At 42.4% G+C, this 19,904-nt stretch overlaps 1 protein-coding gene across 5 annotated transcripts; it reads left to right on the top strand.

Annotated features, from left to right (window-relative positions):
* The first annotated feature begins 6,779 nt into the window (after window positions 1–6,779).
* On the top strand, window positions 6,780–19,321 carry gata2a (GATA binding protein 2a). 5 transcript variants are annotated; one of them, XM_041981031.1, is made up of 6 exons: window positions 6,780–7,066; window positions 10,883–11,289; window positions 11,999–12,574; window positions 15,111–15,268; window positions 17,248–17,373; window positions 18,096–19,321. In XM_041981031.1, the coding sequence occupies exons 2-6, from the start codon at window positions 11,061–11,063 to the stop codon at window positions 18,393–18,395; spliced, it is 1,389 nt and encodes a 462-aa protein (XP_041836965.1). In that variant the 5' UTR covers window positions 6,780–7,066; window positions 10,883–11,060; the 3' UTR covers window positions 18,396–19,321. The 5 variants fall into 5 exon arrangements, with proteins under 5 accessions (XP_041836965.1, XP_041836967.1, XP_041836964.1 ...); XM_041981033.1 differs by lacking the exon at window positions 6,780–7,066 and adding an exon at window positions 10,492–10,632 and having other exon boundaries at window positions 15,123–15,268; XM_041981030.1 differs by lacking the exon at window positions 6,780–7,066 and adding an exon at window positions 10,492–10,632.
* The last annotated feature ends 583 nt before the right edge of the window (window positions 19,322–19,904 follow it).

Raw genomic sequence — 19,904 nt, 5'->3', positions numbered from 1 at the left:
GTTGGACTGGTTGGGCCATGTGGTTGAGCTGTTATGATCCTCCTCAGGCATGAGGCTGATTATTATCTTCCTTTCCTGAAGTGCAATGATGCAGAATGTGTTTTTCTCTCTATCTGCCAGAAATAATGAATATGCAAAAAAATAAAATAATTGTGGAGTCAAACTAGATTCCAGGTGAAGGGCTAATCCACAAGTCCTAGGCCGAGTGACGAGGCTGTGATTGATTACATTGAGGCCTCACCTGCAGTACTCTTCCTCTTAATCTTTCTTGCACTAAAATACACACACACAATAACACACACAATGAAAGAGGCAGAAGTCACCAGCCAGGGAACAATATCCTGCTCAGAAGACCCTTCACAGCACAGTCTCATAAATCACTGAGACAGAGCCACCACCCTCACTGTCAGCATGTTATTATGCACACACTCTCAGGTCCACGTTCCTCACTACATACATTCATTCAATTCATCCAGTCCTGCTGCTCAACCACAAATGGATATCATCGAAAAGAAGAAATACGACTCAAATCTAAACTCAAAACTCAGCCTCAAACACACACCTCATCTGCACTGATTCCCTTTGGCTCTGCTTAAAACACATGACTTCACAACAGGAGCTCTGTGTCCCACTCGGACACCCCCACCCGGGCCCTCTGCACCGGCCATTCCTCAGTGACAGGGTGCCGGGATGAGGGGATGAGAGGCTCTGAAGGGCGAGGTGAGGGGTGGATGAAAGCCCAGCAACTCAGGTCCCAGAGCTCTGCATCTTGTGCAGGTGGCAGGTGTGATGTGGCCAGGTGAAGAAGCGTGAGGCTGAGGCAGAGGAGGACAATGAAGGCGTCTGTGGCCCCAGTTGCAGCTGCAGAAGGTGGGGAGGATCAGGGCTGACAGACAAGATGGTCCGACAGGGAGAGGAAGAGAAGGACAGCGTGGGGAGTGCAGAGATGGAGATGAGACTTCAAACAGAGGATTGGGTTTTAGGTGCTGAGAGATGCATTCTTGTCTGGCATGGTGGAGGTGGGGGAAAGATGGATGACACACACACACACACACACACACACACATACACACACACACACACACACACACACACACACACACAGAAAACAAAACCCACATGAACCAAAGCCAACAACCATGTTCTTCTTGTGCGGATGTTTACATCCCACACGCTTTTTCTCAAAGCCTCTATCTCAATCTGTGTGCATACTGATGTCAACCACCGTCTCTGTATGGATTTGTATTGATGAGACAGTAATCCTCTTCCCTTGCTGCCCTTGTGTGTAACTGTCCACAGCTCCCACTAAGACCCACTGATCTCTGCCACATGGCGCTCCATCAAAGCATTGATGGTCATGCCTCTCAGGGCCAGTTTTGCCAAAAAACGCACCCATGTGGCTCATCTATGTTGCTCAGTGCAGAGGATAAGCTACAGATGAAGGTCTAAGGCCACTCCAGACTTTCTATCATCTTGGATCAGATGAAGAGAAGTGAAACAAAGCAGCTCTCTGTTTATACGGACTCTCCTTTGACCGCTTGCACACATGCACATACGTTTCCTACTTTCTCTATTGGACCTGATTAGAGTGACAGGGGCACTTCCCATTGGCTGTGAGAGTGGCCCTCTCCTTCCCAGGGCAGCCAATTTCCCCTACTCTAGAGCTGATAGGAAACTTTGATTGTCCACTCAGTTCAGGACAGACAAAGAGATTTTTGCTCTTGCAATCCACATATCGCTCCATCACATCTCTGCCTACAATATCCCTCCTCACTTGCTCTCTCCTCCTTTCCTCCACCATCACTCCCTTCATAGATTTGCAGGCTTTATTTCCATGCACCCATACTCACTTTATGTTGCGGGCTGCAGATTGTGAGTACATTAAAATGGCATTGGCTGCTTTGATGGGCAGGAAGTTTCACTTCATGTGGTGACATCTGCATCCTGTGACACAATCTTACCCTATGTGCATGATTTACTCTCTTGCTTTACCACCATCTCTAATAGAATTCTAATAATATAAACAGAGGTGGGTCCTACTTTCATTCGGGTACAGTCTGTGCTCATGTTGGGTGTGAAGTGAGCCCAGAAACAGGGAGGCTGTCAGTATAAGCGAAGCATCTGAACATATGAGGGGAGCCAACAGGAAACATCTCTCCCTCTCGCTCTCTCTCTCTGGCCCTCCCTGAGAACATGCTTCCTGTCAGAACACTTCTAACTTCCTGTCCAGTCACCGGGAATCCCAGCTGGAACATTCCAGCTGTGCACTGCTCTTCCTCCCGTTCTGGATTATTACACTTTCTTAGTTGCTCAGTCTTTCTGAGAAAATTCATGCAAGTACAATACAGACTTTCAACTTTTGCACAATTCATTTGAAGGTAGATATAAACGTATTAAATGGGGAAAATAGCATTAATCTACACCTGAAACCAAAGTCATGCACAGTGAAAACATTTTTGCAGGTTTTGGCAAATTTGCATTCTGACATGTCACTTTAGCTGTTCAAATGTCTTGTATGTGCTTTGTTTCTTCTGTGAAGTGTTGACTTGCCACTATGGTAGCATTTGTGCCAAACTAAATAAAAAAGGTCCCTCACATCACACATCCAAGGACCTCTGATTTGGCCTCCCCTTTGCCCTGCCCCTCTATTTTTCAGAGATAAAGTGCCACCATTCTCATGGGGATCAAGAAGTAGTGGTCATGCAGCCCTCCAACTAAGGTCTTGGGTGAAATTGGTTGGCTGAATGACCACATTGACTCTAAAAGCAGAGGGGGCACATACCCTTTCTGCAAAAAACTGAATAACAGAACAGGACCAAAATAAGGAATAGGGATTAAGTCAAAGTTATAGCCAGGTGGAGCTGGGTAAGAATATAAAATCCTTATAAATCTGATTGTGGCTAGGAGCTAAGTGGCCTACAGTTGAGAGGCGTGATCTGGACCCACCTGGAGTGTTTCTAACATCGGGCCATATGTCTGGAAGAGCAAAACTGTTGGAGGAAAAGAAGGATAGTAAGAGCTTGACATTTTGCAAGCATCATCTAAAAGGCTTTGAGAGCACAAGGAAGCAGGTCTAACCTTATGAATACAAAAATTGTACTTGAGCACACAACAGGTTTTCTGAAGCATAGTGAAGATGGCATCAGGCAGTTAAGATTTTTTTTACAAGCAGGAACAGAAAAAGAGAGAACAAATATATAACAAATGCAGTTAAATATAGATAGAGCATTAGAAAACCAGCCACTAATGGCCTGAGACACTAGATATAACGACGGGTTTGAAAGCTTTCAGGATTCAGTTGATATTACTAAAGAACGTAGGCACCACCACAGACTGCCCTCGCATTACTGCCGTGCGTCCGCTGGTCGGCAGGGGTCGCTACATAACAGCACATCTTCTCCACATCTGTTTCTCCTGCAGTGTGAAACTCGCCGCCTCGGTCCAGAGGATTCCTGCCATACTGAGTTCTGCAGCCTCCTCAGAAAGCTCTCATTTGCATCATTAGTTTCTTTTAGGGAAAAGGGGAGGGGGAAAAAAAACAAAACAAAACAAAAAAAAACGTGCGCTGCTATTAGTCTAATGACGTTAATTAAATGGCACATCCATGTTTGTGAATGTGCCCTGGCGCGGGGGCCCATATGGCAGGGGGGAAAGAGCCGGTTTGGTGACTTTGTATATGACCTTTTCGGGAAGAGAGCTAATCCCGAGCTATAATAGACTCTGGGACCGATATGGAAAACTGCTGCACCGTTATCTCGGTTGTCTAGGAGACCATCAGAGCACCGGGGCCGGTGGAGATGCCACGGTATTAAAAAGGGGAGTGTGTGTTTGCGTGTCTGTTGGAAAATGCTTTTTTTTGTCATAAGTGTCACTCATAAACGCTGCATCATATCTCATGTGCTCAATTATGGACGTAGTCATTTTTCCAACCAACCACAACCAACAACTTATTTATTTTTCAGCTAGGAGGAATTATATATTTCGTTCTGAAATCGCAGGAAAAGGTCAAGTTTGAGAAAAAAGGATGAACGGGGCACGCTCTGGTTATTATTCGTTAAATTAAACCACACTCGCCTGACACCAATTATAAAATTTAGAAGGTGTTTTACATGGAAGCAGACACCAACGGTCCACCAAATGCCACAGCAGTTTATCTAAAAGATAACATGGGCCTAAAGTGAGACCCGTTTGCTCCGGAGAGTGGGAGGCCTGCTGAGAAGACAAAGCCAGATCACAGAAAACTAACGGCGCGTGTTAAGAGTCTTTATCCTGTTGTGGAGCTGAAGATAATGCTATCATTTTTTTCGATGTGTTTATTAGGGTCGAATCGTTTTAACGAACGTAATTACAGCTGAAAGTAATGGCTTATTGCTTTATCTGTATTTACTTTTAGATAAAAAAAAAAAGGTAAATTCTAAATTGTAATTGCAAGTTGACAACTGGTAAATGTCTTTTTCTTCATTTTAAAATAAAAAGCCATAATGAGCATTTCCAAAGATGACCCAAATCTAAAATAAAAAGGGTTTCATCTATCCCAGATGAGACCAATCAGACAGATAGGCATCACAGTGATGTATGGCTAATATGACTAGTATTGATATGTAAAGTGTGTGTACCAATGGCATGGCCAATAAAGTCCCTCTAATGCCAAATAGAGCCTATTGCTGTAAAACGTGTAAATATGTCTCATTCCGTGCGCCTATCTGTCTCTATCAACCTGCAGGATCTCTCTCTCCCCCTTCCACAAATGATGCATTAGATGCATTGAATGTATTTGTTGTGCAAGTTTGAAAAGGCAGCGATAATCTGGGAGTGAGAGATAAGGAACACCAATTTATTCAGCAGCACTTTGGACCCTGCTTCCAGCCTCGGTCGGTGCTGACACCCCCAGCAGTTTGCTGATAACGATTAGGCCATTTATTATCTTCACAGAGAACAAAGATTGCGTGGTGCCGATGAAATATTACCCCTGGTAATAATCAGAAAGAAGAGGGGCCCTGGCATCTAAATGCAGTGTGCATATTATATCTGCCTGACGAAAAATCATCACGCACCCAAATGTGGCTAGTACACGCGCACGAGGAAAGCATACAGAAAGCTGATTAACAAAACAAAGCACAAGAAGACACAAATATAGAGGTAAGCTTTACTGTTGTCAGTTTATTTAATAATAGACACAATGACATTTTAAATAATAATAATAATAATAATAATAATAATAATAATAATAATAATAATAATGATGATGATGATGATGATGATAATAATAATAATAATAAAAACAACAATAATAATAATAATAATAATAATTAAAAAAATAATAAAAACAACAACAACAACAACAATCATAATAATAATAATAATAATAATAATAATAATAATAAAACATTTATACTAAATATTGATTTATTTTGTTTTATTTGCTTGTCTGAAAGTGTTTGTTAATCGTAGTTGGATTCAAAAGTCACGTGACAAACTTCACTGTTACCATTTTAAACTAATAAAATTATTATTAAATTTTAAATTAATAAATGCAAACTCAGATTCATTTGTTTTGCCAAGATAATTGCATTACAGCAAAATGTAGCATCACTGCATAATAATTAACAAATAAATAACCCCCATACCTAGATCAGGTGATCAAAAATCAGAGTATTTATGTCTTATTACACAGGCCTTTTTTCCAGGTAATAACAACACAGCATAGGCAAACGTTTAAAAAACAAACAAACAAATAAATGAATAAATCAATCAATAAATAAATAAATAAATAAACCAATAAATAAATAAATAAACCAATAAATAAATAAATAAATAAATAATTGCCACTATTTGTAGGCTTTGTCATTTTATCATAATAACACTTCACATTAATCATATACCCTGTTTTTTCTGTTCCGAGTCTGCAGTCTTCTCATCTTTGTTCTTTTTTTTTTAAACATTCAAACGTCCCTGATTTAGCCAGACTTCACATTTCTTTTCTTTTCTCTCTCTTTTTGTGTGCGTGTGCACTCTGGGGAGCACGAGCCTCGAGCTGCAGCGGTCCCCTCCTTGCACCTGCCTGGGTTCTAGCGCCACGCACGAGCCCAGGTCGCGTGCAAGAGATTTTAGGGGCTTTGCATGTTTTACAAAGTTGTTGTTCTTATGTTGGGGGATAAAAAAAAGACCAGGAGCAGCCTTTTTTCTTTAACACATTTAACACAGTGTTGGGGGGGAGGGGCAGCGGATGAGAGTCATGGAGCAAAATCATAGGATAAGCTTTCAGGTTTCTTCAGATTTAGGTTATCACAAAACCACAGAAAAAAAGACAAGTTGTGATTAAAACAAATGCTAATTAAAAGGCGCCACGAGCGTGTATTGGTCAGGGATACCATCAACTGTCAGTATTTACCAAAGGATTTTTTTTTCCTTCTGCAACAAGAATCTAGATTTTTTTTTTTTTTTTTTTTTTTTTGGAAAAAAGTTCATAAGGCACAAGTTGCACGAATTATCCAGGCCCTTCAAGGTTTTTGCCTTCATAATTCTGTATTCGTTTATGTGCCTGCAATTACAAGAATTTTCATATAACCGCAGCTCCGAAATTCTACATCCTGCAAACTTGAGGAAAACTAAGCCAAAATTATGAGTTCAGCGTGGAGCAGGTCTTCCTGCCAGCTTCTGAATTTCACTGAGACCCGGAAGACAAGCTGCTGGCTGACGTGCCATTACGTTGCCGTGTGCCCGCAGCTCTCAAACAGCCGCACAAGTTTTTTTTTTCTTTGCTCATATTCAGACAGCTTTGCACAGAGCAAGAGAGGAGAGAGACGGAGCGCACGCACTGCTCTCTGCTGCCGGCGGACGACACGGACAGAAGCACCCGGAGGCCAGCGCTTAATCCAGATAAGTCTGGTCAGTGCGTGAGAAACTGGGCCGGTGTGGACACTTCTCTACGTCGCTTTTTTTACTTTACATTATTATTTCATTATTAGCTTTTTGTTATGGAGAGAGTGACCGCAGCGGCAAAGAGAGTCAGATGGACCCACTTACCCTGGACACTCTGACATAAAAGAGCAGCCACACGTTTCAGGTACGTGAACTGTCTTTGTAGTCACGTTAAAAAAAATCTTCAGAAATTGTTGATTGAAGATTTAGTAAGAAATATCAACAGTAAGATACCACATGGGAGGATTGTATTTTGAGCAGCATTGTTTAATGGATGCTGGTTGCGTTTATCAATAGTTTTAGATTTAATGTTTAATGTTGCAAATATTCAGATATTAAGATCTAAAAAAATGACACCGTATTTAATTAGCTGGTTTGCTTAGTAAGCATAACAAATATTACGGTCACACAAGCTTGTTTGGATACTCACGGGCAGCACAGTGTCTGTTTTTAAACCAATTTGTTTTCCTGAACGACTGATCAATAAAAATAAGTTAAGTCAGCATAAACAGGCTAATTAATCCACTTAGAATAAAAATGTTAATAATGCGCTTTCAGATGCGCGTGCTACTAACATTTTCAAAGAACTGACGCGGTCATGTAAATCCTATCAATGATCAGTTTTAATGTAGCCCGCCTCGTGTTGCCGTGGGCAAGGTGCTCCGGGCCTGGAATAAACCTCTTCAGTCGCGCAGAGGTTTAGTGTATCATCAGCATTATATTAGTGACGACAAGTATTCAATTGTCACGCTTTAAAATGCGTAATGACTGGAGCGCTCCGTTTGCACGAGCAGAAAGAGCAATCACATCAGTACAATGGTGGAGGAGACAGGGGCGGGCCGGGGTCTCCTCAGGCATGTGGAAGCTGGAGTGAAAACATGGCACCTTTTTTTTTGTTGCTGTTTTGTTTTTTTCCTTAACATATCTTACCTGCTCTGCTGCTTGTGTGCACGATTCATAACACCAAGTGTAAACTTTGATGATTTGTAAATGAAGAAAGGGGGAAGTCAAACACACCTTCAAGTATTTTCAATATTAATTTAATAATGCTATTGAGGAGCTGTTTTCCACTCACAACCCCTTGCAGAATTTTATCAACCCCCCCCCCCCCTCCTTTTTATAAACGTGTACAGCCCATGTCTCTTTCTTCCTCTGAAACGTTATTATTTTGAGCTCAAGCTACTTAAATGGGAGCAAATGCTGCTTCCTAGCTGCATCCAGACCCCCCTCTCAGCAGTTATATGGCCTTATGTATGGGTGCTTGCGTCCATAAAGCCCCCCAGTGCCCTGGCTCGATCTAATTAGCTGTGAGTAAAGGGGACAATAATGCTTCAGCTGGTTTGTGTCATTCTCTTCTTTCTGGCTCTGCTTATCTTCACAAGCTCCACTGTGGCTCCCCCCCCCCCCCCCCCCCCCCCCCCACACACACACACAGTAATGCATTGCAGTCACACACCTCCACTCCAGATAATGATGGATGACCATGCCCAATGGGAACAAACAGGTAGATAAAGCCAATCCCATTTAATAACAGCATGGATCGGAATGATAATCTTGTTGTTCATTAGCCACTGTGGCTGCACAGCGATACAGTTGTTGCACACAGTTCTCACCCTTGCTTAGGAGGTGTTGTGAGACGGATAGTGTTCTCCAGTCTAGGATGGCATCCCTGGGTGAAACAACACTGCTGTGTCCTTGAGAAAGACAGAGGGAAAGCTACAGCAGCCCCCTCCATCCTCACCGCTAAACCTCCGTCACACTCTCCCATCTTTTGTTCCAGCACAGACACAAATGGGATTAATGAAGGTATAAATTACAGAGAGCTAAATCTTGCTGAGTAATCCATTTGGCAAACATGCAAACAACAATGGGTATGTTGCAGCAGCTCTCTTGAGCCTGACCCACTCTCCAAGGCCCAGTGTTTCATGCAGCTATGGGCTGACCACTTGGCTAAGTGACATGTTACAGTCTGCATATAAAGTGTCCTTTCACTACAAGCCACAAGATCAACAGCATCACTGGCTACTCATTTAGGTTCAGACAGAGGGAGTCATTGTAGTCATTCTGTTTCAAAAGATTACAGCATTAAATGGGTGTAAATAATGTGTTATTGGTGACTGATTAAATATGAATTGTGTCATCGTGAGATGTGTTACAGGACAATATGTTACGGTAAGGATGTTCTCACACCACCTGCTCAATGTGAGCTGTTTTCACTGGAATGTCAGTTATTCCAGTAGCCGTCCCTCTGCTGCTCTGCACTCTCACTAATTTGTTGATTTTAAGAGTTGACAAGCTCAAAGGGCTGAGCCCGTCAACTCACTGCCCCTGGCAACAGGCCAGTGATTTAATGACTGATGACTGACACGCACACGCATTTACGCAGCAGGTATGACATCATATCAGGATATGATTGCGGGTATAATGACCAGCTTCTTGTCATCAGGGTTATGAAGAGATTTTTTTTTACCTGGAGAATTTTCCCAGGTATCACAAACTTGACCAACCGCTCTCCCATCCTCCATTGATTTTGTGACGTCAGGTCCCGGCGTCAGCATGGCGGATAGTCTAAGCTCCGGGCAATCTCCAATTATTCCTTGTCAATCACACAAACGCGTGCGTGCTCGCACACGCACACGCACACACACACACATACACAAGCCGTCAATGCGCATAGGTAAAATTCATTAGCTTACATACTGATCCTTTACCCAACCACAGCTTATTCTTCCATGAAAATATATCAGTGCACAAACGTGTCTCCATTGGGCTTGAACATCACTCACCATAAGAGTTCACGTTTGCAGCTGAGATCGTGACAGTAGTTTAAAACTAGGGCGTTTGCTTTGACCCCACTAGTTGTCACAGGTGAGGCCTTAAATGCCCATCCCTGGTCTTGCGGCGCCATTGGCATGCAAACTGTGTTTGACGGTTCTGTCCCTGAGACACACCCCCCTGTTTTCACAAAGGGAATGTACTGCTACTAATTAAAGACAATTAGGCGCTCCCTACAATGGGGCCAATTTCGGGGTCATAAATCGACTCCTCCTCTGTTGGTTTTAAAGGTGCTGAAATCGCTGTTTGTTGACATAACAGCAGTATGCTAAAAAATAGCACATACATTGCTTGTTAATGTTAGATCCATTCAGCGACTTTATTATTACAAATGAAACAGTTTGCAAGCTGGCGCAAATTTAAAGCATCATGCAACATAAAAGATACGTTTTCAAATCATTCTCAGGGTGGGTTGAATAGTATCAAATTAGTTTTAAAAATACCGTGATACTAAATACTGTGTATTGAGAAAATTTGTGGAAATTTCCCTCCATGATAGACGTCTGTCTTTAGTCTCATAACTGCCGCTAAAAAAGGCTGATTATCACGAGACAATTCTTCATTCCGTTTGAGCTTCATGAGAGAGAAAGAGAGCCGAGAAATTATACCGCTGATTGATAAGTCTTTTAGTTTTTCGGTGCAGGAAAATGGAAATTGAAAGAGGGAGAGTTGTGATGCGGTGAACCCAATAGTGGCAGAGTAGTCTGCGATTGGCCCGGAGCGACGCTCCGCCCCACATGGCTTGATATGGGAATTTACTGGCGCCAGCCGCAGCAGTCTGCGCCACATCTCATTAATGAGCCTGAGCACTGAACGGACCAAGAGGTTTACACATCCAAGCTGTATTTGCCGTCAGCTGATCAGAAACTGCAACAGGTATCCCTCCCTGGAGAACTTTGCCGTTTCTTCTTTTAATATCGACGGATGTTGTTTCTCTTCAAGGTGGAGGCGGTTGTGCGTTTAACTTTGTTTTCATGCTGAAATCAAAAAGGATTTGAAATAATGCTAGGTTTATTTCAAGTGTCATCTGATATGATTAGATAAAAACAAGAAGGATGTCTGTTGTTTGCTTGGAAGGAGTACTGGAGAGGTTATAAAATAACACTTTGTCTTCGTCTCTTTGCAGGCATCACTGAGGAGAAAGGACAGTGCGTTATTTAAGGATTTTATTTGTGAAGTAAATAAACAGTCGAGACTTTTAACAGCCCGGGACTTTTACTGTAAGTCGGACTGAACTTCTACTTGGAGGCAAGCAAAGCATAAACAGAGGCGCATTTAGAGGAAAGGCGACGGCTAGTGCAGCCATGGAGGTCGCAGCAGCAGATCAGTCTCGGTGGATGGCGCACCATCATGCTGTGCTGAACGGCCAGCACCCGGACTCTCACCACCACAGTCTGGGCCACAACTACATGGAGCCCATGGCGCCTTTGCTGCCCCAGGACGAAGTTGACATGTTTCTGAACCACTTGGACTCTCAAGGGAACCCATACTACACCAACTCCAGAGCAAGGGTCACGTACAGCCAAGCACACGGTGAGATGCGCTCCCAATATTATTTATGAAACTCATGCATGACCTAGATGATCGACATAGTTTGCATCTCGCGTGCACCTGATTTGGTGTAAAAAATATTTAACATCCTTGCAAATGATGTTGTGGTTTGTGCAGTCAAAAAAAAAAAAAAAAAAAGAAGAAGAAGAAAGTTCCTCTTGACTTTTCTGGGCCAATTCAGCAACATAAAAGGAATTTCTAGCAAATGACAGCAAGAGGAAAGGGAAGTATGTCACTTAACCCCTCTCTGGTGGGGCAGGGGATCTGGAAGGAGAGAGAGGCACTTCCCGGATATAAAATAAAAACCGCAAATTTACTAATAACAATCTTTAGTCTGAGAGCTGCAGCGGACGAAAAGATACTGGCCAGACGTGGAGCTACTTTTATCTGTACTTCTAAAAGTTGGGGGAGGGGGGCTTTGTAATCACTGCTATATTTAGCTTAGATGTGTAAAGTTTTTGTTATTTAAGATTATTATTATTTGTTATCTGATCGTGATCATGCCCACAATTTAACATTAATTACCAGAATATTTTATCTACATCTGGAACTAAATGTCGGATTTAAATAATTTCGAGTATTTAACTGGTAAGATTTTTTCAACTTTTTTAACAACAGACTGATGAGTTGAATGTGAATTAAATATAGCTTATAATGTAAAGTCAATTAAATAGATTATTGTGAATTTCAGCTCGTCTAACTGGGAATCAGGTTTGCCGACCGCACCTCATCCACAGCCCCGGTATTCCCTGGCTGGACCCCGGGAAAGCAGCTTTGTCAGCTGCGCACCACCATAACGCATGGGCGGTCGGCCACTTCAGCAAACCCGGCCTTCACCCCGCCGGCTCCGGCTACCCTTGCAGCAGCAGCGCCGGCACAGCTTCCGTGTCTTCGCTCACTCCAGCGTCCCACTCTAGCCCGCACCTCTACAGCTTCCCCCCTACCCCTCCGAAAGACGTGTCCCCGGACCCGGGCCCTACCTCTCCGGCTTCCACCTCGACAAGGATGGACGAGAAAGAGTCGATCAAGTACCAGGTGCCGCTGACTGACAGCATGAAAATGGAGAGCTGCAGTCCGCTCCGCAGCGGCCTGGCTTCGATGAACAGCCAGGCTCCTGCCACGCATCACCCCATCCCGACTTACCCGGCCTACTCTCTGCCCACACCGCATGAGTACAGCGGCAGTCTCTTCCATCCCGGCAGCCTGCTTGGCGGGTCCTCCTCCAGCTTTACGCCCAAATGCAAAAGCAAAGCCAGGTCGAGCTCAGGTGAGTCTCACGTGGGTTTCTCCCTATTATCAGATGGCAGATCTAATTGATAAGGCCTGATTAAATGGATATACTTTATTCAACTGAGCGGTGAAGCGTTACGGTGTAATTTACCCAAGCCGTTATCAGCGGAAAGATGTTTCCATTGTCAGAAAAACTACATTTGCATCGTCATTGTTGTCAAACATGCTTTTGAGAGTCTGCTTGAAGGATTTTCACCTGTTTTGAATATTTAGACTATCCACAATGAGCGTATCACATTCTTCATCCAAACTTCTTAAACAACATATTAATGCATAATTTCCATACTGGACACGTCTCCAACCGCGTCCTGACCGGTCTTAACTCTGTCCCATCGCTTTCTTTACAGCATTTAATGGCCACACCTAAGTTGAACGTAATTAGGTTTATTTAAGATAAATGAAAGTGTGATTAATTACAGCACACAAACGTTATGTAGTCGTTAATTTTTATTCGTATTGTTTTGGTTTTTTTGGAAAAAAAAATAATGCTATATTTTCAACAAGAAATTGAACATTTAATAAAATAGAAAATACTCTTTTACAGACTTATTTGACTTTGAACGTGTTTTCGTGCCACGTGCTTGTTTTCGTTTAAATCTGGCCTTTATTGCGCTTAGAAAATAAAGGAGTCACGACGCCCTGGCTCCTGCCATATCCTGTATACCTCCAAGTGAACAAATCACGACCTCCACCCCGCCCACCGCTCTCTACTAACAAAGCACAGGCGACAGAGTCCTGCTGTTTGTGTTTTTAAGCATGGCCTTGGCCCAGTGCACAGACATGAAGTGTAGCTCAACAAGTTGACTGTGGACTTGCTTCTCTGTGAAGATGGAATGGCGCTTTGGAGTAACTTAGAAATTAACATTATTTGTTTTTATTTCACACACAGGTCCCATGCAGTCAAATTGCTTATAATAAAACTTTTTTCTTTTCTTTTTTTTCTGTCTGGACTTGCACCTGATTAATTATCCTGGTGTACCGGGAGGAATATTTAGAGGAGTAGACTTTATTCTGGACACTAATGGTTAGCCAATTGGAGTTAAAAGAAAAAAAAGAAAGCGAAAACTCTGGTAATGAGTCAGTAATTTCCCTACATTGTTCCAGCTGCAGTGCTTTGAATTAATGGAGAGTGTGTGTGTGAGAGAGAAAAACAACAACAACAAAAAACACAGCAGACATAGCAGCCTGTAAACAACTTGTTCCAAATGTAGCTGTGCAATCAATGTTGTCATCCATTGTCACTATGCTCTTAGAATACACCTGGGAAATTCTTGCTGTGATAATCGGAGTGAATATGAGCTGCAGTGGCAGAGAAATGTAACACTGACATTTAAAACAAGCTGGCCAGACTGTGTGTTGCTCCGTAACACAAACATATCTGCTGCAGCATTAAAACGCTTCTTATCTATCAACGTGGATGCCCAGCACAGTAATGGTGATTGATTGTTATACAAAATGCCACAATGACATTTCAGCTGTCAGCACATATACCTTACAGTCCTGTGGCTTCCTGTTGAACTAGCCTCAACCCAGACCCCCCCCCCTCCCCTTCTACATTACCTTGTGCATGAAGACTTTTTTCCCCCTCTTATTTCAACACTAAACATTGCTCAAGACAAAACATCTAAGTCATAGCTGATGAATATTTATCAGCAATATCTGCTGGGTGATTGTGAAACACTGAAGAGGAAGAGAAGGGAGGATTATAAAGTACAGAGTTGCATTTCAAAAGTAACCTAACTTTTATACTCAGGTCAGATTCCATTGTAAGGCAAGGGTGGGACTTTGGGTGTCGGTGGCATTATAAGAAGGATAATGAGATGATGCTCAGGGGAGAGAGGGATACTTGAATTTAATGAATTGCTGGTTTAGCAACAGGCTGTTTGAAGTCAGTCCAACCTGCATGGCAGAAGAATGCATGTGGCTAAAAAAAAAGAAGAAAAAAAAAAAAGAATTAAAGAAAAGCAAAGAAAAAAGCAGTTTGTTTAATGCAGAAAAGAATCAGTCCTGGTCCAGCTAATAATATAACCTTCATCAACAAATTAATGGAATGAATGCCATCTTGATATTTGCAGCCTACTGGCATGCAAGCTTTTCCATGAAAAGACTGCAAACAAGTCCAGTGCATTTAATACCACCAACGTACACTTATGTTTCCTCTCATGGGTGTCCACCGGGCTGATGAATAATGTAGTACTAATTTGATGGTGTGTCTCATTCTTCTTGTTGGACACCTCTGGACATGTTCTGGCTTTCTCTAGCCTCCCCATTATAGATCGGTTTACATGGAGGTGTCCGTGTCCATGACAGCCACACACACTTGGTACACCTGTATGCTCATATGGACACTTGTCACCATTATGAGGCAGATTTGCACATCATATTACACGGCCATCTGGGGTCAATAAGCACTACATAGCTGCGTGATCGTGCTGGACAGCTGCTATGTGTTGCTTCTTACCGGGGTTGAAATTTTTTAATTATATAAAATTTCCTCTTGTCTCCTCCTCTTGAACTATATGCAGAGGGTCGTGAATGTGTAAACTGCGGTGCAACGTCTACCCCTTTGTGGCGGCGGGATGGCACTGGCCACTACTTGTGCAACGCCTGTGGACTTTACCACAAGATGAACGGCCAGAACCGACCACTTATCAAGCCCAAAAGGAGACTGGTGAGTTTTAACGTTTTACTCTGTAGCCTTATGTGGAGAGCAGGCACCCAAATATGAGCACAAAGCAGATGCCGGCAGCACAATTCCAGGAAAGTTATATTTTCCCTATGATCTTCCTGGAATTGTTTGTCCCTCTCACCCCCCGATGATCCGCCTTCATGGCCCATTACAATTCTGCTACTATTGCCATTGTTCCTGCTATCATTATTGCTGGTACTTCTGATACTGTTACTGATACCAATGCCCAGGCTGCTTTAGTTAACACCATCCTCAAGTAAATGAAAAGCAGCACAGACATTCTGGTGGTGGATTTACCAAAGCTGCCCAGGCACCTCTGATATGAAATCTGGAGCTGAACATTTACATTAACCATCTTTCTGTAACAACTGTGAAACAGAAGTTCTTACAGAAACAAAAATACATATTATTTAAGTAAAATATCATCATTCTTATAAAAGGAAGGTCTGATATTAATGGTCAACTTCATTTGGTATTCATGTCTTTATTCTTATTTTTTTTAATTGTCCAGTTAATTTTTTAAAAAAAAATTCTCCTTTAACTTGAATAATAATGATGATGATAATAATAATAATAATAATAATAATAATAATAATAAATATCCTTTTATAAAATAAAAGTTGCCTATAAAAGTTTAGAGGAAACGTTTCACCTATAAATTGAGTGTTTTTTATTTTTATTTATTTTTATTTTCCCACTAATTTTGACTTGTTGCTGCAGAAGGTCAAAACTTTTTCATTAATTTCACCAGCTTATTAGACCTGCCAAATAAATTGTTTGCTATTGTAAAGGCATTGTAGAGATATTTTTGATTAGCTTTTCTGGATGTCGTTCTCTTATTTTTTATATTTTTGCGTTGTTCTTGATCCTTTTCACGTCGTTCCTGGTCAAGAAGGGTCCATTAGCCTACATTTTCCACTGGTTCGGCCCATGTGGCCACAGCTTTTACATTTTCAGCTCAAGTGTTTTTCAGAGTTGTGTTCAAAGGGGCATCCAGTTGTTTCCTATCCGGATATCTGGCCGGCCCAGATAAGGAAGTCAGGCTCCCGGCTGTTTCCGCCTTCAACCAGCGCGCTGCATTCTCTTTGACCAGAATGACATATACTGTGAAGAGATTATCACAACACTGGAGGACCCGCTTATGTGTGGAGAGACACAACGTAAAGGGACAGACTTTGGAAAATATATGGATTTTATGTTCCTGTCCTTTTAGTCGACTAAAGGAGTTAAACGTTAACGTGCAGCCGCTTGTTGTTTTAGCCTGTGGGCCTATGTGGAATAAAAATGAACGGGGATTGTTCTGTTCTCCAGGTCAATAGTAACTAGCCCACCTGAAATTAATTAGAAGAAAAACCCGGATGCTGCATGCAAAGCAAAGAACCAGAGGGCTCTTGGATGTAAAGCTAATGTTTCTTATTATGTGTGAAGAATTGATCTGCAATGGATGCAGGAGCGTGTTGTCAAGCAGGACACCGAGTCTTACACAACTTGGAGCGCAGTTTCCCAAGACGAAGTTAAAGCCAGGATCTCATTTATAACTATCATTTATATGACCTATATTAATATTTTTATGCATGTCACTGAGATAATTGCATACAGGAATCGTGACAAAACGTTTGGCAATATAGAAAATGCCTCCACATTAATTAAACGTATATAAAAATAGAAAATGTGATCATATAGCGACCCGTTCATGCAGCTGACTTAAATTAAATTTACGTAAATGTTTTGGACAATCGGTGTCGCTTACAGCTCCGACAAGATTTAGCCATCAAATATGAAACCGAAGTCACAATTTAAATAATTTAAATAAACAAATAACCTGCAGTCACACTGATTCAGGTTTCTCTGGAAATAATTCAAGACATGTTTATAAAACCGTGACATTCACTGCTCTGTTGACCCCTTTGCAACATGTGCATGTATCATAATTTAAGATGCACATTTTCTTTTCTTCCCAGTCCGCAGCTAGACGTGCAGGCACCTGCTGTGCAAACTGTCAGACAACCACCACCACCTTGTGGAGGCGCAACGGGAACGGAGACCCGGTGTGTAATGCCTGCGGCCTTTACTTTAAACTGCACAATGTAAGTAGCTTGAAAACACACACGCAGACACACACAAACGCTTTACCCGAGTGTGAGGTTTGGGGTGGAGGTGGACGGGATGGATGCTAGCCCTTAACTGGTTAAGTGGGCGGACAGCGCATATCGATTCATGAGCAGAGAAGCTGAGTGTGGAAGCAAAGCCTGCTCACCCTGTTCAGCAGAACCCACCGGTCGTCTTTTTTTTTTTTTAAATCCATCGTTGTTTCAATGGGGGGCGTTACTCCCCGGAGAGGCTGGCGGGTGGGACTGTCATTCAGTGTAACGGCGTCGGTTACACTGATGGGGATTTGTCTGAGGCTGCTCTGAAAGGACCCAGCCTGGCCTCATCCCCATGAATTCATATTGACCAGGACGGTTGTGTTTAGTTGAGACAATTAGACAAAAGCTAAAAAAAAAAAAAAAAAAAAAAAAAAAGAAGAAAAAACGCCCGGACTCGCCTCACAATGCTATTGGATATGCAAAACAGCTGCTCATTATTTATAACGTTTATTTCACACTGGTGCAACCCACTGGACAATGACAGAAATGCATGATGCTCAGAATTAGCAGCGCAACAAATTAAATATTTCTGATGACGTTTTTTTTAGCCAAAAAAAGGTGCAATTAACATCATAACAGGCATAAACCACTATAATGTAGTATTCACACTGTCAGTGCAGCTTTTGTCTGCATGTCTTGAGCTAATGTGCTGCTCTCTACAGATCAACAGACCCTTGACCATGAAGAAAGAAGGCATCCAGACACGCAACCGCAAGATGTCCAGCAAGTCCAAGAGGAACAAACGAATAGGGGACGGCTTTGACGAGCTGTCCAAGTGCATGCAGGACAAGGCCTCTCCCTTTGGCACAGCACCCGGCCTTACCAGCCACATGACCCACATGGGTCACCTCCCCCACTTCAGCCACTCAGGACACATGCTGCCCACTCCCACGCCTATTCACCCTTCATTTGGTCACCCCCACCACTCCAATCGCTCGCCAGTCTGGGCTGAGCCTCACTGAGGCCCCTCCAGACCCAGAAACCCTTTCGCCTGTAGGCGCTACCACATTGCCATAAACACTAAATGGCCTCCACATCACTCCAAAGCCTGAGCAGCTTGCTTCGTGTACAGTGATTGGAGGGAAGAGACTTTGAATAACTGAGGGTCGCGTCATGCTTGGCCTCACTGATGGGATGCTGCACAGAGCAAGACTTTAGTGGAGTCTGTGAAGAGCTAATGTGATGAGGGGTTTGCTAGTCCCTAGGTGACTGGGGCTAGCAGGAATGGAGTGAATGGAGATGCTTGTCATTCTTCTTGCTTATTTTTACTAAGTCACTTTGGTACCCACCTCTCACTAACCCTGAAACAGGAGACTCCAGAGAGGTCTTAAAAAGAACCGCTGTTTTCACCTCATGACCATATTGTTATAGTCTGAGATACATGCACCCTGTCCATCCCCAAGCTGTTGTCCACAACTGCTATGGACAGACAAACAGACTCCTCAGAGCTGGAAGTCTTGGTTCTGGCTGAAAACAGACGCCTACACAACCATGCAGCTCTGTTACCAACCAGTCAGACTAACAGTACCAAGAGACCAGTGCTCTCCTCACATGCTGGATTGTACACCACCACAATGCTCACCTGTTTTTTTTATAACAGAGTTTTATGGAAAAAAGAAAAGAAAAGGAAAAAAAATACAACATAGTAAATAGAGTGTTTATAAATGCTTAATTGTTGTTATATTTGATGTTATAATTATTGCTACAATAATTTATTTTCACTTTAAGCTTTCATTGGACACACATGGAAACGTAGGATTTTAATTTCATGCTTATTACGTAAAAGAACACTGACCTGTCTAAGATGAACATTCCCTGACTCCCTGTACGTTTTTATCATTTTTCCATCTCACAATGAAAAAAAAATAAAATAAAGTTTAATACTCAAGTGAAATCTGTCTCTATTATTCTTACTGTACAAAGATATATTTTTTATCTAACAGAATGCAGATTACAGGAAATGCTAAACCAAAACAAGCTAAATAAAGAAATATTTGGCATGTAGTCATCATTTACACTAAAAAATAAATTCTCCTGGATCTACCTGATTTGTTTATCTAATACTTTTATGTTGCATGTCTCCAAGGTCCTCTTCCCTCATGGAGATAGTTTTTAATGATTGTGGTTGCATGCTCAGAGTAAGACTAATATGAATTCAAGATTTAAGGGGTCCACAATGTTTACATCATACTGTACATCACCCTCGACTCCCTGTTTCATGAAGAGTGCTTGGTCATTAAAATCATAAGTGATATCAGATGCATCAAGGGAAGCTCTGTGATCCCTAAACCGTGGTAATGCTTTGGTCAGGCTCCTCCTCTATCTGTGATGGCTCGTTGTTAAGAGAAGGCCTCTTTGTGGAGCTAAGGCCCCAGGCTGGACTATTGTGCCCAGACAGCAGGCTCCAGCAAAGGGCTCCAGAGTCACACACAGTCATGCATATGCACATACCCGCATGCTCACGCACACAT

Source organism: Melanotaenia boesemani, chromosome 3 (genome assembly GCF_017639745.1).
Source record: "Melanotaenia boesemani isolate fMelBoe1 chromosome 3, fMelBoe1.pri, whole genome shotgun sequence".
In the NCBI taxonomy this organism is placed as follows: Eukaryota; Metazoa; Chordata; class Actinopteri; order Atheriniformes; family Melanotaeniidae; genus Melanotaenia; species Melanotaenia boesemani.
The sequence above is the reverse complement of the archived record's forward strand: the minus strand, read 5'-3'. Positions and strand labels throughout refer to the sequence as shown.